This window comes from Equus przewalskii, chromosome X, assembly GCF_037783145.1.
Source record: "Equus przewalskii isolate Varuska chromosome X, EquPr2, whole genome shotgun sequence".
In the NCBI taxonomy this organism is placed as follows: Eukaryota; Metazoa; Chordata; class Mammalia; order Perissodactyla; family Equidae; genus Equus; species Equus przewalskii.
Window position 1 is genome coordinate 99,145,966 of NC_091863.1, and position 23,256 is coordinate 99,169,221.

At 39.4% G+C, this 23,256-nt stretch overlaps 1 protein-coding gene across 9 annotated transcripts in view; it reads left to right on the forward strand.

Annotated features, from left to right (window-relative positions):
- Nucleotides 1-23,256, forward strand: part of GRIA3 (glutamate ionotropic receptor AMPA type subunit 3) — a 271,951-nt gene that overhangs the window by 160,771 nt on the left and 87,924 nt on the right. For all 9 annotated transcript variants that reach the window (XR_011536230.1, XR_011536229.1, XM_070606087.1 and 6 more), the window contains exons 5-6: nt 3,325-3,378; nt 20,650-20,811. Coding sequence is in view for 7 of the 9 variants with exons in the window: in XM_070606087.1 (XP_070462188.1) it covers nt 3,325-3,378; nt 20,650-20,811 (216 nt within the window). In the remaining 2 variants the exon portion in view is untranslated. The remainder of the gene's footprint in view (nt 1-3,324; nt 3,379-20,649; nt 20,812-23,256) is intronic.

Below are 23,256 nucleotides of genomic sequence, written 5' to 3' on the forward strand. Positions count from 1 at the left end.
TCCCATTAACCAAGTCTTTTGTGCACCATGTTACACACAACCCTCCCATCCCACCTTTACTTCTACAAACCCTGCATCAAAAATTCAAACGGAAAAGACCAAGAACAAAACATGACGCTTTTTGCAGTGAGGTCTCACTTAGCTCACATCAGTAGGCTTATTGCTATCCCAGGTAAATAAAATTTCAAGATAATTGAAGTGTACTCTCTTAAGTGTCAGGACTTTGAGCATTTCTGATGGAAAGCTCCGCTAAAATGTATTACACATATCCCTGGGTTTTTCAGCAGAAATAACTGAACTCAAGAAGCCATCCCCAGATGATTCAGGCATTCACAACGAACATCCATGATTATACTGTGCAGTAGTACAATGTTGTCTGCTTTGTTTGGGCCCCTCCTCCTTTAAGTCAGTCTGTCATTTCCTCTGTTGCTAATGTACCTCTTTATAATATCACCCCCTCCCTCCATACACACCCCTTCTAGTTTGCAGCTTTTCATTTACCGTGAAGTGGAAAACCAAGATTGGTAAGAACTGTATGTCAAATAAGAGTTTAAAAGGCACTGAAAGTATGGAAGAGGAAATAATTATGACCTTCAAGGCAGCAGATTTGTGACACCTAAAGGTTCCTATCTTTACATAACTTTCCCATCTCTTTCAGTTTAAGCTAAGTTTTGAAAGGGTGATGTTATGAGAGATCTACCTTCAAATAAGTGAATTTGTTCTGAATGGACCATCCAGGCATAGATTAAAGCAGATATACCAATAGTTTTAAGCTTTTCTGAACCTGAAAAAATGACGTCTTAGTGAATGACCCCTTCCCACAGTTATATAACCTCACATAATTACTTAATGCACATCCCAAACACTTTAGTAGATGTTATTCAGTTTGATTGTGACAACACTGCTGAGATAGGAAGGGCCAGGTTCATTGTCCCACATTACAGGTAAAGAAATGGAGGCTGGAGAAAGTTGACTGATTTGCCCACAAACAGTGAGTACATGACAAGGTTGGGCTCCTGGCTTCTCGTTTATGGCTTTCCTCATCACACTAATGTTTTTCTATGGCTCCCTCTTGCCTTCTCTATGCTCAAAAAGGACATTAAGCCCTGCCTCTGGTGAGAAAGACTTACTCAATTTCCTTTGTGCGTGCTTCTTTATTTCTCTCTAAGTTCTGCCAGATGTCCTTAGGAATCTTGCTCATTTTTCTGACAGAACTCAAAACCCTCTGATTTTATTATGTTGAGGGTTGTCAGTGAATTAAAAATTCAACAAATATATGGTCCCAACTTGCCATCAAAAGTTAACAAATGTCACCAGTAAGGATGTTTCTCACAAGCAGACACTGAAGAATACATCCCAGCAGATACCTAACAGCTCATTTTGTGTCATGGCAGTGTGAGAAATCACCTCCTCAAGACATTCATTAACCTTTCATTTTCTCCATAAATAATCAGTCAGAAATGCGGTTCATATTTTAAATTAATCGAAAACAGTGCTCTCTCTCTCCCTCTCTCTCGCTCTCGCTTTCTCCCTCTCTCTCTCAGCACTTGAAGTGACTTGAAGGCTTCTAATGCCGGCATGATATTTAAACATGTGATTCCACTCCTCTGGGCCAGCTTAAACCTCATCTCCTCCAGGACGCCTTCCCTATGCACCCCAGCAGGCGTTAGACATCTCTTCTTCCTCTTCCCCAAGTACCTAGAGCAATTATTGGTATTTGACATTTGGCACATATTAAGAAACCATGTAATGCACTGTCAAGAGTATGGGTTCTAGAGGTAGAGAGACTCAGGTTCTAATTCCAGCTTTACCACTTCCTAGCTGTGTGGCTTTGGGCAAATTACTTAAACTCTCTTTAGCTAAGATTCCTCATCTGTAAAATGAAACTAACAGTACTTAATCTGTTAAATTGTTCTAGGGATTAAATGCATATAAAGTGCCTAGCACAGTGCCTGGCATATACTAGGCACTCAATTCAGGGCAGTTGTTTTATTATTATTATTATGGCCCCATATATAGTTCTGGTTTGATATGTGTGCAACATTATCTTCCAAGTTGTTTTTTAACCCTTGAGGGCTGTGTCCAATAGGAACTTATCATGAAGCTTAAACTTAATGGCCCCTTACTTGCACAGGTTCTTTCCAAGGCCTTATTCCAAATATTGTACTCTTAATTTTATATTGTTTTTCTTGAAAAGGGCTCTTAAAGTGGTTGTGTCTTTAACCTCTATGTTATCCCCCTCCTCATTTCCGCTCCTTGCATCCAGCATAGTACTTTGCACAGTCAGTACTCAATAAAATGACATTTTATAAAAACCTTTAATCAACCAGAATTTTTGTTGTATTTAGCTATATAAGGAAATATAAGTTTATGTGAGGTAGTCAAAAACTTCCAACAGCCAACCAATACATTTGGTTGGGAAATATTCAGTCCAGTTATAAATCTTGAGATAAGAAAAATGTACTTTGTAAACAATAAAGCTTGGTATTAATACAGTGTTACTCATGAAAATTATGATAAGAATGATGACCCAAGGCAGGGTTTCCCAGCCTCGGCACTACTGATATCTTTAGTTGGCTAATTCTTTGTTGTAGGGACTGTCCTATGCCTTGTGGGATGTTTAGCAGCATCCCTGGCCTCTACACACTAGATGCTAGTCACCCCTCCAAAATGTGACACTAAAAATGTCTTCAGACATTGCCAAATGTCCCCTAGGGTAAAATCCCATTCCCCACTGCCCTAAGGCATTGCATTCAGCACAAAAGATGTACAGATGGTCAGAAGTCTTTCATATTAAAGCAGAAAAAGGAAGGCAAACATTTTAGAAAAATTTTCCATAAGCAAAAGCAACCTCGATTAACCTGAAAATCCCATTAACCTCATTCCTTGAGCATTCTATTCCCTAAGCATTCCAGATGAAAAAATTGTACTGTACATTCTATTTTCTAATTTGTATGCGAAGTTCAGCCCATTTTCCATCTCAACAGCTAAGTACAGAAATCCAATTCATGGGTGGGAATCATCAGCTTGATTGCTTTTGCCATCTATTTTAAGTGACAATGATGCTACTGACCTGGAAGTTTAGAGAGCTTTTTTTTCCCCTGTTGTTGACATTTTTAACTTTGATATTAGCAATTCTTCCTGTATTCTCTGCCTCAAAATGAAATGCAATAAAAAGAAATCTGGTCCAATTAACTGTGATTTTACTGTATGCAAAAGACCTACCACTTTGTTGATCATTTAAAATTTACTCTAGCCATCCCATTGTGCAATTGAAAATGTCCTTCTTAAGTAAGCAATATTTCTTATTTCTTCTTTCTGCAGGTTGTGATCCTGGGGAAACATTCAAGAGGTTATCACTACATGCTTGCTAACCTGGTAAGAACAAGCAGAGCTTAAGTTTCCCAGGGCAATATATTCTATTTAGTTCGTGTCATCTGTAATCATCTAAAAGAGAAAAATGTGAAGTACCTAATGTGTTCTCTAAATGCTTGGAGAAATGAGTCAGTAAATACCCAAACCTGAATGCAATACTCTGTTTTCAATTCTGTTGTCTCTGTTTTAGCTGTGAGGCTTATTTTCTCTTCTCCTTTAAAAAATAGTAATTTGATATGATTCTTCACTGATTACTCTTGGATTCAATTTGGATTTGAAATGTAAACTCTTTTACCCAGGTTTGAAATGTAAAGCAAGGGACAAGGGGACACAGGAAACTGAATCTTTCCCCAATTAATCCAAGTGTATGTACATGTCACTACTGGATTTGTCTTTCCAGAAGCAGAACACTACCAAATCTTTTCAAACCAGATGCCAGAAATAGATTTGAACATGGAACATTAAGTGACCCTGCCAAAGTCTATAGCCACCTTTCTGTTCATAATAAAACACAACTTGAATAGATACCTTCAAACTTCTCATACCTTTAAAATGTGTGAGATTCTTGAAGCTAGTATTTCATTAAGCTTAGCTTATAGCTCTTCTTTCTCTAAAAGAACAGTTGGTTTAGGAATTAACAAAATGGCTTCTAAATTAGTAATATCTGTTTGGCAGAGGTTCTGAATAATACTATCTCCATGAAATGAAAGAGAAATGTTAAATTATCATTATGATACTAAGAATCTATTAAGTTAATACATAACGTGAGTTCTAACCCCAATTTTGTTTCATTAGCACAAGAGAATCATAATCATTACAGAGCTCTTAAACCAAAAGAATAGCAACAAAAGTGAAAGATTATTGTAATTATATTCTTAGATTTCTTAAATCAAAGAAAAACATTTGGTTTTAATAATGAATATTTTTCAAATGAGAAAGGAAATGTTACTTAAACCTTTCTCAGGAAATATGTACATTCAAACAATTTATAAGATGAAGATTAGAGCTACTGCTTTGAAATGTAGTGTGCATCTTCTCCAAAAGAGCACTTCAGTCCGTTTTGGGGATAAATGAATCGATTCTTAGGAGAAGTCTCGTTTCTTAATTTGTATCTGAATACATTCAGTTTGTTTTGTAGGCAACAAATAAATAAAGGATGTTTGTTGACTCATTGGAGGTTAGACTAGGACTTGTCAGGAAACCTGGAGGTCTCAGCAAGGCACCTGAGGCAGTCATTGATGTGTTTTTACCATTTCTTTCTCACCAATAGGTATTTCACTTTCCTTCTTTCCTTTCATCCTTCTTTCCTTCCATCCTTCCTTCCTCCCAGCCTCTCTCCCTCCCTTCCTTCTTTCTTCCCTCTCCCTTTTCCTTTTCCTCTACCTTATACATCCTAGGGTTCACCCATCACTGACGGTATGTGAGATGACTTTAGGTAGTGCACACACAAACTTTTTTTTGTCATAATGGTAATGTATTTATTTAATATGTATTAGGAAAATATAAAATGAGCACATCAAAATCCAAATTTTATGGCTATTATTACTTTATACAGGGCTAAAGTAGAGACTTAACAACAAATTAAATAATTTTTTAAGGTGTCAAATATGTCAAGTGAACAATAGCATGAGGGATAAATGGATAAAACAAAATCTGTCTTTTGTATATGCCGTTGTGGTGGCACATGGACAACTGAAGTTTGGGAAAGAGCATTGACCTGGGGGTCGGAAAGTTTGGGTTGTCATACTGACTTTGCTATTAGCTAGCTATGGGACCTTGGGTAAGTCACTTCACCTCTGTGGACCTCAAGTTCCTTACTGTAAAACTCGGATGGGAATGGGGAGTTCATTGATGTATTGATTGGGTCCTTGGGAAGCAGATGATAAGATATAACCAGAAGTGCAAGATATTTATTGGGAGTAATACCCATGAAAGATAAAAGGGAGAGGAGCACACGTAGGAAGGGAGAGCTTCAGACCACAATTCAGGTCTGATGTCGGTGAAGGAAGGGGAAAGGAAGGAATTTTGATAAGAAGAGCTTCAGCCTGTGGTATAGCTCTGAGAAAGTCTTGGCCAGCACAACTGGGAGCTCTGGTGGAAAGTCTGCACATAGAGGAACCCCATGCTGCCCCAAAAGGTGAGCCACTGTACCCCTGCCTTGCTCAGTCATTGGCTGGCAGCTGGCCAGGAAGCACACACCTCCAGCTTGAAAGCTGAGGCAGACACTGAAGGCACCTGAAGCTGGAGGTTGTCAGCTAACTCAACTCCTTCAGACCAGTTCTGTCTTAAAGGGAGATCTCAGCAATGCACATCAATGGCTGTCTCAGTTGGCCTAAGATGACCAGATGATCTAAAAGACCTTTCCAATTCTAGAATTCTAACTTGGCCTCACTAATCCTACTGACAATCCTTTAGATGAGCTTTGGTTTCAACTTTGAGACCCAGACCTCACTGAAATGAGAGCCTGTGGAGTAATAGAACTGCAAGAGAGAATCACTAGGACAAGGTTAGGGAAAAGAATGGTAAACTGAATGCCTAATACAGAACTCAAAATTATGAGACCTTGGGAGGCTTCCTACTACAAGAACAAGCAAAGTCTGTTCCTTCAGAAAGAATGTAATATACAGCATCACGTCAACATGAACTCATCCACCATGCTTTGAGCTACCACTCCTTCTCTTCCTCTAGTGACCTTCTTTTCATTTGAACTCAGCCATGTTTGTTCCTAAGTCCCTGTACTCTATATCAAATTGCATATGTTCAACAGAAATAGGAAATGTTGCCAATCTCTGATAAAAATAATGAGACAGATTATCCCTATAATGGTTTCCAGATTTTTTAATCAGATAAAAATACCACAAACACCTCCACCAAAGATACAAACACACATACGCACACAGCAAACCAAAACTATTTAGAAGTCATTCAGATGGTCAAAAAAGGGCAAGTGGAGCTAAGATGTTTCCTTTCAAGATGAGCCATCTGACCTTTCAAGGTGAGCCAGCTGGGTGAAAACTGAGGACATATACACAGGGGAACAAAGTCTAATCTGAATCTTGGCGTAACAACAGCCCAGAACCACTGCCTTCTTCTACAAATGCAAAGTCAAAAACAGTCACACTGCTTACCCAAGCCTTCTGGAATCACCTGCACCAGAGCCCCAAGTGTCTCCTTTGCTACTGAGCTCCATCTATCTGGCAAAGACTTCTGTGTACTTTTATATGGATCTTCCCTGGTAGCAATCCCGAAGTAAGAAGACTTGGATAGCTCATGAATGCTTCAACAAAGGCCTTTCACAGGTCAGGATGTACATTTCAGAGTGAATAATAAGCCACAGAAAATTCTAAATTATGGAAATCCCTGGAAGAAATAAAAGATTCCATCAGGAGCACAGGCAAGGGATGTGATCTGGTCAGGCCAGAAGTGGACATCCCAAAAGAGTAAGTAAGCCTCTTACAAATTCTGTATCGGTTGGTGATGTCATTGCTTTTGAGGGGTTGTTCCATAATTAATTGTTGTTTTCTCTTCCAGGACTCTCTCTAAGGTGGTAATGTTTCTCTACTCAAGTTCCAGACGTAACCAGCATTTATACAATTTATCAGTCAAGCAACCTTTCTTTCATGGTGAGGTCCTGGATCAGGATCCTTTACATTGCATTCCCAGACAATGTATTGTGATTTAATTTTTTCATATATGTCAGTAATAGTGTACAGAACTCTAGACTAACCATAGGCATAATGAAAAAAGCACCAGACCAGGAGCTAAGAGACAGGTTTGTATCCCAAGAATTCTTCTAACTAGCCTTGTGACAAACCAAACCACTCTGAACCTGTTTCTTAATGCAAAATGGAGAGTTAGACCAGATTGCTATTTCCCAAAGTGTGCTATTTGTACACGAGATGATTTTAGGTAACACGTGGCAAAACTTCTTCTTAAACTGATTAGTTTTGAATTTATATTAAATGTGTATTAGAAAAAGATAACAATCCCATCAATTCCGTGATTTTACAGATACCATTCCTTAGAATGAGGCTAAAGTAGATAGGTTAAAAAAATTGAGTCAATGTAAAGAAAAATATTAGGTAAATTATAGTTCATATCATCCATCTATGTGGCAAAAAATTATAAAGGTGATTATTAATGACTAAAATTTGGAAAACACTCCAAGGTCACTTTCAGCTCTACATTTCTTCCCTTGTGGAAGATCAGTTTGGACCAAAGAAGGCTAGGAGTGAGAGTATAGGCACAGCAGCTGGGTAAACACTGAGGACATAAATGGGGGATCCCTGTTATCCTTTAAGATATCATCATAAGGCAGACTGAAGCCTTAAAATCAGTCCTGGTGGGCAAAAGCCAAGAGAGGTGTGAGGACCCCTAACTAAGTTCTAAACAGAGCTGAGGATCTGAAGAATCAATCAAAACACTCTAGCAGCTGACACAAAACGAATTGGATCTGGGTTAAGATGGTCCAACAACAGATGTTCAGTACCCAGTCCCCAAAATAAGACCAAAAAAACCCAACCTCAAGCATTTGAGGTACTCACAGGAGAACATGAGCCCTAATAGGACTCATTCAGTGCTGCATCAGTTAATCACTACCTTAGAAGACCCAACAGTTTCCCTCCCTAAGTTGAGATTGATCCCAGAGTTGGGGACAGTTGTTGACCTTGCAGGTGGAAGTTTGGTAATGTCAGCTGCCAGCGGTAGAGGGCCACAGGAGCAAGCAAAGCAGGCCATTGTGCTAGGGAGAAAAGGGGAAGGAAGCTAAGGTATCTTAGATTCCTTCCTGCTGTGCTAGCTGTTCTGTTTAGACTTCTCATTTAATAGTCTCAGAACTCTTATGAGGAGAGATTTCTTCCCCACCCACCTCCTCAAGCTTTTTAGAGATCAGGAAATGGGCTCAGAAAAGATATGTTACTTGCCCAAAGTCTCGTAGCTAATCCCCTGCCAAACAAGGATTCCAATTCAGGTTGGTCAGACTCTTGATAGAGCACCATGCTCTTCCCATTTTACCAACTCAAGCATTTCAGTGAGACTGAAGGCCAGCCTCCACAAAGGTCACGTAAGGACATTTGCAAAGACAAATGTATATGAATGAAGTATAAACTAGAAATATATGAGGGTAAAGTGATCAGGGAGAAAAAGGCTTAAAAAACAAGGGTAGCTTTATGAACTGGAGTTTGAAACCTATCCAAGGGCCAATATGAAAGTATCTATGTATCTTAACAGGCACCAATTACATCTCCATCACTCTCTTCCCTCCTACCACATTCCCTCTTCTCTCTCTCTCTCACTTCCTTTCCCGTACTCTCTCTCATCCCCCTTCTTTCTCTTGCTTTCTCTTCTCTCTCTCTCCATCTGCCCCATTCATATTAGTATGCCAGGAAATAATAATGGGGGTACTAGATTACATCTAATTTTTTCAAAATTTTACTAAGATGAAACATTACTCATAAAATAGAACCCAAAAGACGCAGCCAGGAGTGGCCTAAGCTTGAAGAAGTGAATTCTGCAGTTTGCCAGGTCTTGGGGTGTACCTTAAACAGAGAAGGGCACACTTTGTTTAGAGAGAAAACAAATTCGAATGAGATTGAGTCATGCTGTTTTGCTTGCCAATAACAACTGTTCCCTTCTGCTCCCTTCCCCTTCCAGGCCTTCTTGTTCTGTTCTCTACTCTTTCCTTTCCTTTGTTCTTCCATTTTTAATGTTCTAAATAAAAAATTCAAATGCTCAAAGCCACGTGTTGTGATCACTGACACCTCAGCAGATGGCATGTAAACACAGAGCTCACTGGGCTGGAGCCTGGCCTTACAGGCAAAGGAGGTGGGCTTGAAGGGAAAACCTCCCACTGCTCCCAAATGGCGGGAGCCCAGTCACCTCCCCTGAGTACACAACCTCACTGGCGGCTCAGGATTCACTTTCTTCTCCATATGAAGATAGGATTCAGCAGAGCATCAAGGAAGCAAGGAGTGGGGACTGGGCTGGGGTCCAACTTCCTACCATGCATGTAGAAAGGTACAGGCACTTGTCAGCTTAAAGTAGCCAACTTGAAAACTCTTGTTCTCCCTGTCTAAAAATGCCTCCATTATAGTCAGCCATCCATTTCTTTCTCTCTTTCTCTCTCTCTCTGTGGCTGCCTGAAATTAACCAGGAAAGATCACTTCCTATCCAATGTTCCAGCAAGATGAATTGAAAGAATTCTGTTTTCTCCCCCAGGCTCCCCAGATCATATCCTCTAAAACAGTGCTTCTCAAACTGCAAACGAGGGCCAGTTTTTTCCCCCACATCTTCACAGACCAATAAAAGTGCAACAAAAATAAATTGCTAAAAAGCATGAAATAAACAAAACAAGATATATAAAATACAAGCTCAAATTTTTTAGTATTAGATTCAACAGCCATAATACTATTCTGTCAAATTGCTATAACAGTTTCTAAAGGTTTACTCTCAATTTCTTTCCTTATATCATCTCATACTGGTAACAAACAGCAGACCAGCACCAGTCCACACACACTTTGGGCAGTACTACTCTACAGATCTTTATAGTAAGTTATTTTTTCTCTATGCCACTTGTATGCCCAACACCTTGTTCACTCCACTGCAAGGAAGACAGAGGGCAGTGTCCTTAAGAACTTTATAATTATACTGGACAGACCAAACTTGCACAGCTTGTGATAATTGACATGAAGATAGAATAGGTGCTGGGACAGGGAATGAAGAGGTGGCAGAGTGTAGGGAATCAAAACTCTGTATAGCGTGGCCAGAGAACTCCTTTCAGAAAAGGTGACTTTGAAATGGTGAGAAAGATCCACTTATATGAAGAATCAGGGAAAGTTCATGCAATGCATAGGGAACAGCATATGCCAAGGTCCTGAGACAGAATAGAGCTTGATCTCTTCTCTCAACTGTCAGAAAGCAATTTTGGCTAGAGCAGAGTGAGTGACAAGATCCAGATTATGTCAGACTTAGTAGTAGGCCTGGTTAAGGAGTTTTAGCTTTTTTCAACAGCCACAGAAAGCCGCTAAAGAATTTCAGGCAAGGAAAGGACATGATCTGATTTTTGCTTTAAAAAAATCAGTGTCAAATGAATAGATCTTATGGTATTTAAATTATACCTCAATATAACTATTAATAAAAAGGAGACCAGTGGCTATTTTTCCCCACTAATAGCACTATGTCAACTTGTAATTATTTCTATATTCATACAAATAACTCCCACTGAACTAAAGTGCAGTGAGGTCAGGGACCAGGTTTGATATGGCTCACTATTGTACCAACAGATAGCATTTAGAGGGTTTCAAAGTATATTTGTTGATTAGATTAGAGAATAAAACAGTGAGTGAACAATACAAGCAACCTGTAATCAAGTGCTAATTTATATGGTGTAATCTTCAACGCTACATATTATACCTTCCCAGGAGGATGGACCTGCTTCTAGAAAAAGACTTGTGTCTCTCATTAGCAACCTGATAACTTTAGTCATCACAATTACTTTGCATTTCTCTATCAAAGCATCACCCAAATGAACAATTCAAATGGCACTAAAGACAGAGCCAGCCTTCATCCAAATTATGAGCTAGATACTTGTCTTTGGCAGCCTTCCAAGACTCATTCTGCTGTTTTCATCTTCTCTGTAGGCAAACAATCTTTCCCATTTCTCACCTGTAATCTACCATCAACTCAATGAAAGTCACTCAACTTATCTTGTCTCTGTTTTCCTCTCTGCATAAAATATACCTTAAGAATAGTATTATATGAAGGAAATCTCCACATAATATCTTAAAAATAGATGCTCTAAAATAATCCTTGACTATATTTATTTCTAACTTTCAGTTATCCACACTCCCAGAAGGAAACTGAATTGTAGTATGTATAAGTCAAGGGAGACAGGATAATAGTAAAGTCACTTGAATCTTTGGAAGATTGAGTTGTCTGGCTATTCTCAAATCAGAGGCACTCTGTGTTTAGATGCCAGTTGTGTAACTAGTATCGTGCAACTGGTATCTGTGTCAAAGATGGCCCAGGAGAATTAATCAAGGGTAGCTTATAAGGCCCTGCATGAACTGCTTAGGCACAAAGGTCATGATTGCTTTTATAGAGTTGCATTCAGATGTGGGCAACAGTGCACCGGATCAAACAAAGCAGATGTGATGCGATTGAGAAGGGCTACAACTGATGAAATATGCCAGAACTTACAAATACAGATGAGTAGTTTCCCTCTGAAAGGAATAACTTCTGGAGATTATATACATATTTTCAACAAATATTGCCATTGTTGCTCAGAGGCAAATAGTCAAGTGTACAGATACTTAGAACATAGAAACTGAGAAAGTAAAGTTTCAACTCACCCTATCTGTGAGCAGTAGGATTGCCTCCAATCTTTCTCTGCCTTCTCTCACCTCTTTTAATGTCTCCCTCTGTGCACAGTTTACTGGCCAGCCCAAAGGAAAAGATACCACTGTGGCAGTTAGCAAAAAACCCCAACAATTTCAACCAAACAGAACTGGTGAAATGCAAGCAACACTAGAATTTGATAAGCCTTGTCTAAGCACACAATAATCATTGAGTATCTGATCATCACACTTCTAGTTATTAAAATCCCCATGAAATAATAAAATGGGCTTAATAGAAATTCCACTCAGTACAGCAAGTAATTCCAAACCTTGGAGTCATTCAGCAATGATGTTGTAGGGTGTACACATATTACACAGAAGGCAAGAGAAGGCCTACAATAATGAAGGAGGACAAAAGCCCTTAAGCAGTCATCAGTGTGCAGGAGCCTATGTAATTATTGGCAAAAAAGGAGCACAATTGGCCCTCTTACTACTTGGTAGAGGATACAAAGACAAATTTGATATAGATGTTTCTTATTATTGTACTAATTGAAATGGTTTTTAAAGAGTTAAATTTCAATAGAGACACCCAGAGCTATAAATGATGAAGTGGGGGCCCTTTCTAGATAAAGGAAACAAAACAGACAAAATACTACCAAGGTTAAAAAGGGCATGAGGTGGCTAGAGCATGAGGTCTATTGAAGGAAATGGTGTGGATGAGGTCAGGGGAGTAGAAGATCACAGATAATGGAAATCCTTGAAGGCCACGTCAAGATATTCAGCTGTTAATATGTCTGTTGAAAGTAGGGAATCAGTGCAATGATTTAAGGAAAGGAGTATTATGCTCTAACCGGTATTTTAGAAAGGCAGATTTATTATGTGAACTATAAACTGGAGAGGTAAAGAACTGAAAGTCAGAGCACCAACTAGGAAGCTAGGTCAGTAATCTAGGCCAGTGGTTCTCAAACCCACTTGTACTTCAAAGCCACCTGTTGAGTTTATAAAAATACAGATGCTTGGACCCCACACCCAGTGATTCAGTAGGCCTAAAGTGCCATTGGTTGAAAGAAGGGATACAGGACGAGGAAGAGATGTTAAGGAAATATAATAACTTTGCTTTGAGGCATATTATTTTTAAGACGCATATGGAATATGAAAGTTAATTTAGTCGGCAGACAGTTAGAGAAGGGGTTCTAGAGGACAAGAGAGCCTCTAACTGGAGAGTCATTAGTGTCTCATTCAAAGTGAATTCAAGTTGAAAAGTACAAAAGAAGCAAGAAATTAATTTGTTTTATAGACACTAAAGCCTCAAAATGTAACAAATTCTTTGGCTGAGGTACTATGTGTGATAAGTACTATCCTTTTGAAAAAGTAAGTTCTCAGAGCCCAAGAATATGAGATCATTACTGTGTGCCCCACACTCAAACACTCCAAATTAAAAATGGAAAAAAAGGCAAAGAAATTCTGATATCTTTGATTAGATAGGAGATGCCAGAAGAAACTGGTTTTCAAGCAAAAAATTAACGGCTGTGATTCATCAAAGGGATAGAACAGTTGCTATAAAACTGCTTAAACAAAACGACACGTCCTTTCCTAGAAAAATAGCAAAGAAATCTATGGAAATGGATTTTGTCTTTGGTAAAAATATATTATTTTAAAGTATATAATTTTAATAGCAGATGAAGCTCAATGAGCAAATAGAATTCATGATATAGAAATTTCCTTTGAAGTCAGACATGGTAAAATGCATGTATGACATAAAAGGATATGGGTATTCTGTCCTTTTTCGAGCAGCTGCCATTGGAACAAGTGCTCATTCAGGCACTTCAATCCTGAAACAAAAGTCGGAACAAACTAAAAAGACTTTAAAAATTTTAAACCAAATCTTAATTTTGTTCTGAACCAAGGGCATGAGTTAAAAGGTAAAAATTTGTAAACTCGCTTACCACATATTTAAATCAGTAATCAAACTTATGCTTTTTCTGGAGACCAAGATTTTCTGATAATAGTAATTTTAGGTGCATTTCTATTCACACGTACTGCTGTCTGGTCGCTACACTACTTCTACTCATAGCAGTGTTCAGAGGACGGGGGAAGTGGAGTATGAGGAGGAGGCTGGGCCTGTGGCACAGATACCTGAGTGGGAGTAGTTAGAATATGTCTGACAAAAGGAGGCCTCATGAGAGTGGTCGGAGCTAACTGGCTGAGGGAACTGTGTCCCACGTGCATGTTTCTGTCAGGGAGGAGTGAGGATGAATCTTTCTAGAAAAGGTCACATGATAAACACTGACCAGTTAAGAGGCAACTTCAGGGGTGGAGTCTCAGGTAACTGGCTGTGGAGAATAATTACACTTCTGGCAACCAGATAGATAGTATGCATGCTTTCCTCTGCCACTCTCTACCCCTGGCAACCCCATCTCTTTGCTCTTTTATTTCTTGGGTCTGTATGTGGAAAGCCTAACTGCTTCACTAGTTTTTACAGAAGTTTTAGGCAACCAGGGACTCTAAATTCCCCACATAGAAGATTATAGGTGGCCATCGTCAAGTGCTGGTAATCATAGGAAGGAAGAAAATGGGAGACTAGGAGGCAAGAAACATCTCCCTTTAGCCAGAAGCTCTCTCCTAAAACATCTGTCTCTACATCTTACCCCCACCCTTTCCCCTGTCCACTTTTCTTTTTTTGTGTGTGAGGAAGATTGGCCCTGAGCTAACATCCATTGCTAATCATCCTCTTTTTGCTTGAGGAAGATCATCCCTAAGCTAACATCTGTGCCAATCTTCCTCTATTTTGTATGTGGGACACTGCCATAGCATGGCTTAATGAGTGGTGTGTGGATCCACACTCAAGATCTGTACCCACAAACCTCAGGCCACCAAAGCAGAGCATATGAACTTAACCACTACACCACTGGGCCTGCCCCTCCACTTTTACCGATTGGCTTTTGGGTGATAAAATCTGTGTGGGCAACTTTACAAAGCCTTCAGGGATGCCAGAGACTTCAATTCTCAAAAGAAGAGACAGAATGTCAAGTCCCACTTGTAGATTACAATATGAGAGAACGAAATTGGCCAGGAGCTAGGAAACTAACAATTTCGCCAGAGGTGCTCATATAATATCCATTTCCACACTCCTTAACCTTCTGTTAGAGATCGGTGCTGGATGGCAAACACTCTTACAATACTTCTTTATAAGGTTTAGGGAGGAAAGAGGATCAAAATTCCCAAAAGTGCAGAGTTTGGGTGGCAAACTTCAAGAAAAGATCACCAAAAGGTAACAAGAAAAAAGCAGATCAGGAACCACTAACTTCTAATATTTCCCATCCTATCACTCTCTCCCCTTCCTCCTTTCCCCTGATAGGATCTGTGGTGGTCAAACTATTTCTCCTAACTTGCATCATCTTGCCACTATGTTCTCTCCATCATCACCATTTTATTGTACTTCTCAGACACTCTGGTTGTTGTATGGGCTCTTATCTGTGTTATTGTCTTTAGATTGGTTTCAAGGATTAACAGCCTCAATTTTACCACCTTGACTGCTGTGGGTGTCTTGCAGAATGAAAAATTTTTAAGAAGATAGTATAGAAAGATGTATCCCCTTACTATTTTGGAGTATTACAGAAAGAGTTCCAGGAACCTGACACCTCCTGCGCTTTATCTGGATCCTCAATCCTGAGATAACTGTGACGCTCAGCCTTCTTCTTTTACACCATGTTAACATATCTTCTCATACTTGCTAAATGTTTTATGGCCACCTCTCCCCCATCAGTGTCTTTGATGAGCCTGTGAGAAAAATCAGGCCTCTGTTTTCAATCCTTATAGACTATGGTTTCTCACAACAACAGTGGAATGCAGCAATTTGTGAAGGAAACAGTATATGCATCACAAAATTAAATACAGATGGAAGGTGGTCCAGGAACCAGCTGCCTCCCGCCCTTTCTTCAGCACCATTCTCCTAATTTCCATCTTTCTGCCCCTGACCTTCCTCTATTTTCACCTTTAGCATCCAGATGCTTAGTGTTCATCCTTGTCGTGCTAGTGGCTTTATGGAGGTTTTAGACAGACTCAGTTTCAGTATTCTCAACTTGATGCCCTTTTGTGGCCAACTTTTAAACAGAAATCTAGCAAGAGTCATGGACAAGTGAAATGCCTTAAAATAATGAGATAATAGTGAATCTGGACCAGGAGCCAGTCAATTCCAGCCCCTTAGCTAGAACTTGTACCCCAACTTTTAATTTCTATAACTATCTTTTATTTTCCCCTTTATCATCCAGATGGTTGAAGGTCATTTCTGTTGCATTAGCGTCTGTATGGAGGTTTTAGACAGACAACCTCAATAGTCCCACCTCTGGGTCTCTGTGTAGCCAACTCAAGAAATGAATTTTGGCAAGAGTTATGGACAAGTGAGATGTCTTAAAACAGTCATACAGGTGGAGAAAGTGAACCAGGAGCCAGCCAACTTCTCCCCTGAGTCAGAACATTTCTCCTAACTTCCAACATTCTACCAGACCCTCCCTGCCACCATCATTTTGTTTCCCTCTTTATACACTCTGTTTTGCGTTCTCCTGTTCTGTTTTAGTGTCTTTACATTGGTTTTCAGGATACATGGCCTCAATATAAACACTATGAAGATTGTGTGCGTCTGGCCCAATGACTAAAATCAAGCAACATATTATGGAAAAGTGTAGTGCCTTAAAATTTGGATAGCAGAGCAAGAGGACCAGGAGCCTGACACCTCTTACTTATTAGCCAGAATCCATCTCTGTACTCTCCAGTCCTGCCACTCTCTCCCCTTCCTTATTTCCTGTCTACCTATTGTACGTTTGCCAATCAGCTTTCTTGTGATAGTTATTCACCAAAGCTGTGGGTAGAACAAGTCCCAATTCACAACTTTCTCAACTATAGTTGTACACTACTCTAGAAACTTAGAGAAATTTTTTAAAATGGGGTATATGTAGGAGGTGGACCAGGAACCGGCAAAATCTCTGTCCTTAGCCATCTCCTCTCTCCTAACTTCTAATCTTTCTGCCACTGACGTCCACCCTTTTATGTTCCCCTTTTACCACTTATAGGTTTGGTGATCATCTCTGTTGTGTTCATCTCTTTTGAGAAGTTTTCAGAGACTCAGCCTCAATCTGACCACCTTGAAGACTGTGGTTCACCAGCCTAAGGAGGACATCTAACCAGAGGTTATGAATAGGTGGAATATCTTAAAATAATAGGGTAGTAGGAGAAGGAGGCCCAAGAGTCAGCCAGCTCCCACCTTAGCCAGCACTTCTCTCCTAACTTCCATCTTCCTACCAGTTACTTCTACCCGTCGATTGCTTCATTTTTCTTTCTGGATATTGTGTCAGTACCTGTGCTGCGTTAGTGTCTTTATGTAGGTTTAGGGGGTTACTCAGCCTGCCTTATGAGTACAGGTGTCATAACCATACAAATTTATTAAAAAATATTATGGAAAGGTATAATGCCTTAAAATGTTGAGATAGGAGGAGGAGGACCAGAATCCAACCTGAGGTTAAGCTGAACCTCTCTCCAGATTGTCATCGTCCTTCCCTCTCTCTCTTTGCTCTTTTCCCTTCTTACCTGTTGGATGTCAGCTCTGCTGTGTAAGTGTCTCTGAAGAGGCTGTAGAGAGAGTCAGGCTTTAATTTTTACAATTTTGTGTACTGTCAGTAGCCACTTGATCCATGGAATTTAGCAACATTTGACACAAAAATAAAATTCTTTCTTTAAAAATGTATCAGAAATAGAAAGATGATTAAGAGTCAACCAACCCCTGCCTATTAGCCAGAACAGCTTTCTTTATATCCCCCCTCTCCACCATCCCCATCCTTTCTCTTTTCCCCTTCTACTTCCTTGATATTAGTTGATCAGCTCTACTGTGTTAGTGTGTTTTCAGAGAGTTTAAGGAGAATCCAGCCTTGATTATCTCAACCTTGAGGACTGTGGGTTGCTGCATCTAAACGCTGGGCGCCAGGGTGACATTCAAGCCATAGAGCCTGATTAGAGATTACAAAGAAGCAAAGTGTACACAAATGGGACAGGAGGAGAGGTAGGACCAGGAGCCAGCCAACTCTTGTCCCTTAGCAACAAGATCTCTCCTTTCATCTCCCTAAATACCTATTACCTCCTTTTTTTTTCTGCCACACTTTTGCTCTCTTCCTTTCGTCCATGGGGTTGTGTTAGTGTTTTCTGCCCATATGGACAGATAAGCCTGCAGGGAAGCCAGTAGGAACTAGTGTTGTAGAGGCTTTGCCAGCCACAAGAACAATTTGAGGTGACCTTCCCCTGACTTTGCTTTATGCTACTGTGGGCGCATTTTATCCCTTGGGGACAGCCAGGCTGATTCCAGTCTGATTTGTGCCAAAACTCATTCCCAGGTATGTCTGTCATAAAACATGGATTGACTGAGAAAATTCTAGGTCCTCAGTAGTATGGTTGATGTGTGGTAGAAAGTTGAGTGCAGAGTATGCCTATGAAGATGTTTCCAATTACAATAGATTTATTGGAGAGGAAGACACCCAAGTGGAAATGTGTGGGGCCTGTGTGGCAGAGTGAAGCCTCCTGGGGGGCAAGTGGAGGTGATTGGTGAGGTAAATTTGAGTTGGACTCCCCCTTTTAGTATCCCTGCCAAAAAAAAGGTAGTGAGGGCAAATCTTTCTGGAAAAGAGTGAAATGGTAAGTAACCAGATGAAACTGCAGGCTCTATGTCTTAAGGCAGACGTGAGATTTATGGGATCCTTTCTCTCGCTCTCCCTTTTGTTAATTCTGTGTTGCCGTTTTAACTGTGATGGGTATTAGGTAAACAGGAGTGTGATGCTTATCAAAGTGTTAAGGGCACAAGAGATGCTGCTTCCTACTGCATGCTGTGGCCATTGACCCTGGGGACCAGGATGGTGGTAGAAGCATTCTCAACCCCTTTCTTTCAAGGAAGCGAGGTCCATTTTTCCAACCCAGGCTTTTCAGACCCAGGAGAGCACCAGAGAGTCCACTCTTCACCCCCACCAGCAAGCAGTGGCCAGTTGGTCAATGTTCTTGTGTAATACGTGTTAATTGACAAATATGGTTTAGCACAGTAAATGAATTAAACCTACTTGTTAAGGTTTTGTCTCGGCTCTTTATTTGTATATCTGTTTAGAGAGTGGAAGTGCGGAGTTGGGTAACAATTAGGCTTAAGCCCCAACTGTAGCCTCTGTAAGACTTTTTATACACAAGCAAGCCTCTCTGCGGGTTGCAATGGGAGAAAACACTGAGTCTTAGTTTCTCTCATGAAGGAGGCCTTTGGGAGAAAACTCATCCTGACAAGTTAATGGTAATTTTAAAAACACTTTGTGATTATCAGAAAGGAGGAATGATTCTCAGTGATGCAAACCATTTGGCTCTTTGTCCAGTCTCCATTGACTCATATCCCACTTATGAAAGGAAGAGGAAGGGGGCTGTGAGTAATAACTGAAAAAGCTGTTTCACTAAAATATTTTCTAAGACTACCTTGTTGCCCATATTAAAGAAATGTAACATTAAAAGAAATGGGGGTGGGGTGGTGACTAGAGAGGCACACAAGAGTGGCGATCCTGGATATTGGTTACATTCATGTGTTCAGTTTATGAAAATTCATCAGGCTATATATACTTAAAGATATATGCACTTTTCTATACGATTATTATACTTCAATGAAAACTTAGAATGCAAAAAAACCTTTAGAGAACTAACAGGGATTTGTGTAACAGTGTATGCATTTATCAAAACTCATTAAGTGGTTCATTTAAGATTTGTGCATTACTTTTGATGTAAATTTTACTTCAAAAAAGAAGAAAAGAAAAAAAGGAACAAAGAAAAGGAAGGAAAAAAGAAGGGAAGAGCTACAAACATTGAACTCTAGTTAATGACCTGCGTGCCGAAGTCTTGGTATGAAGTATACTAATGTCTACAACTTACTTTGAAATGAATCCAAAAAAATGAAATGGTTTGATGGATGGATAGAAAAATTTTAATTGTAAAATCTGAGTAGTGACTATATGGGTGTTCACTGTACAGTTCTTTCAACTTTTCTTTATATTTGAAAATTTTATATTTAAATGTTGGGGAGCAGAATCAAAAGAGGGGAGGAAGAATTCTCCCCATTTCTTTATGAATATAAATGTTGACTTCAGCCCATTGAGGACCCAAATGCATCAGCAGCAATTAGCAAGAGACAGGTATCCAGCAGAAATAGCAGCAGTTCCTGGGAGATGTATCCCAGAAGATAGTATGCCCAGTCGAGCTGGTGGTGCCCAGGTGGAGATGACTTGGTGTCAACCTGGAGAGATTCCTTCAAGAGGCTTAGGTGGCAGAGACACCAGACAGTAACCAGAGCATGAGAAGAAGAAAATGGTGGATGCTATGAAGTAGATGTCAAGACTCATTTATGGAGACATGTGAGACATACCCTGGGGTTTGTACCATCATATACAACCAAGCTGTCAGTTTTGCTCCTTGGCATTTCTCTAAGTCACAAATGTTGAAAGTACTCGTCATTAGAATCTGAAGCAAACTGCTGTGTTTGGCATGTTAAGCTGACGAGAAGTTTTTCATACCTCTAGTCAGAGCCAAGCTTTTTCAACATTTTCCAGTTACATGAAACATTACATTTGTGCTCAATGAAGAAAGACTATAAATAGGGGTAAATGAGACAAATCAAAACATTTGCTTGAAGTTGGCACCTATGTTTGTCTTAGGGCGTAATGACCTGGGAATTAGTCCATATCCAGAGGTTTTGTTTGTTGTTGTTGTTGTTATTGAGATATAATTCACATATAACATTGTGTCCAGGGTTCTCTTCGTTGTTAAAGAGTGATCCTGGGGAAGGAACTTTCATTTCCTCCTTAGCATTCTAACCAACAGATATGGTGAGTAAGAACTCACTACCTCCCACAATCACAATTCTCTTTCAATCTCTTTCTAGGGTTTCACCGATATTTTGCTAGAAAGAGTCATGCACGGGGGAGCCAATATTACAGGATTCCAGATTGTCAACAATGAAAACCCTATGGTTCAGCAGTTCATACAGCGCTGGGTGAGGCTGGATGAAAGGGAATTCCCCGAAGCCAAGAACGCACCGCTAAAGGTAATGTTCCATGGCATGTAGAAACCTTACAGCTTTTCAAAGCATCTCAGTCTGGCCTTTATATACTTACGGCCATCCTGTGATCAAGTGGTCTTCCCTCAGAAATGTTTCAAGTATGCTAAAACACAACTGCAGGTGATGCTGCTGCATTTGAAAACTAAACTCCCAAATAAAGAAGCTATTGAGAAGGAGGTCTTTTAAAACCGTGTTTGGGAATGTTAACTTAATTTTTTAATGAATTTCATTTGTAATATGCTCCTAACAATTTATAATATTACAAGAACCTGAGTCGGGCAAAGGGTAGGGGCAGCAGGAATGGGTAAGGAAGATTGATAGTCTGAAACAGAAAATTAGATTGTACATTATTTATGTGATTGCTTTGTGTTAATAAGTTTCATGAATCTCAGTACACCCAAGTGAATTAGGCTCTAATACAGGGTGCGTGTGGCCTATACGTATATTGAATGGAAATGTTTTCCTGCCTGCAAAAGTATCTTTAAAAATAATTAGATTACCTAAATTGCTCATTTTCATGAAACCAAGATAAGAATATTAAAAGTAGAATGTCATGCTTAAAGTACACATTTTTCATATGTATTCCCTTATGGCTAGAAATCCTATTATTTAAAAATCAGAAATTAAAACAGATAAATTAGCAGAAAGTTATTCATGTTACACAAAGGATCTTTCAAATGTATTTTTTAAGTAACTATTCCCTCAGTGTATTGGTTCAAGTGAGAAACTGACTTTAAATTCTTCCTTCCTGATACGGTGAAAGTATGTATGTACCATGACTGTGGGATTCCTGTGATGAAGATAAGAGATGAAAGTAGGGTCAAGACCCTTCCCTAAAAAAGGAAACAGGAGGGGAATATTTTCTTTCTCATGGTTTCAAGATACCCATCCTCACATCCTTCCTCCTTGGCAAGAATAGAATAAGGGAGAACAGTGGGGACATAGACCAAAGAAGAGACACATTCTGAATCACCTATGCAGGCCCACTCTGAATGGGTCACATCAGAACATAATACAAGTGGGACCTTACTTTATGCAATTGGTATGTTCTAGAAAAGTTGGGAGTTAAACATCATTTTTTCATTTATTTAAGCCACTCACCAGCTAAGTGGTACTCTGTATTTGTAATGATTGTATTATACATGCCAGATTTTTCCAGGACAGTCCTATTTTAAAACATTCTGTCCCATGGTCAGATCAAGTGTCCTCATGTTTCAATAAATATGGTCACAATCCCTATGATGAATTCTTTTGTAGTTAAATCTTTTTTAAAGATGATTATTTTGTTTTATTTTTTATTGAGATAATTGACATATGACATTATATTAGTTTTAAGTTTACAATATAATGATCTGAAATATGTTTATATTGCAAAATGATTACCACAATAAGTTTAGTTAACAGCCATCACCACCATAGCTAGAAAGTTTTTTTCTTGTGATGAGAACTTTTAAGATCTACTCTCTCAGAAACTTTCAAAACTACAATACAGCGCTGTTAACTATAGCCACCATACGGTACATTATATTCCCAGAACTTATTTGTCTTATAACTGGAAGTTCGTACCTTTTGACCACCTCCACTCATTTCTCCCATCGCCCCACCCCCTACCTCTGGCAACCACCAATCTGTTCTCTGTTTCTGTAGGTTCAGGTTTTTTTTTTTTTGGATTGCACATATAAATGAGATCATACAGTATTTGTCTTTCTCTGTCTGACTTATTTCACTTAGTATGATGCCCTCAAGGTCCATCTATGTTGTCACAAATGGCAGGATTTCCTTCTTTTTATGGCCAAATAATATTCCATTGTATATGTATATATACCACATTTTCTTTATCCATTCATCCATTGATGGACACTTAGATTTTTTTCCATGCCCTGGCTATTGTAAATAATACTGCAATGAACGTGGGGACGCAGAGATCTGTTTGAGATAGTGATTTCCTTTCCTTCAGATATATACCCAGAAGTGGTATTGCTGGATCATACGGTAGTTCTATTTTTAATTTTTTGAGGAACCTCCATACTGTTTTCCATAGTGGGTGCACCAGTTTACATTCCCACCAGCAGTGCACAAGGGTTCCCTTGTCTCCTCATCCTTGCCAAAACTTGTTATTTCTTGTCTTCTTGATAATAGCCATTCTGACAGCTGTGAGGTGATATCTTATTGTGGTTTTGACTTGCATTCCCTGATGATTCAAATCTTTTTTTATGTACTAAATCCACCCACTGCATTTAGGTGACCTTATACAAATTTAGATTTTCATAAAACTGCCTAGCTACTCTTTGCCATCCTTTGATTTAGCAAGTAATAGGTAGAGGAGAGAAATTCATTTATTCAATATTTTAGGGGGTACTTGGAATGTGGCAGGCACTGTGTTAGGCACAAACAAATGGACAAGGATAAAAGTATGAAAAGAGTACCACA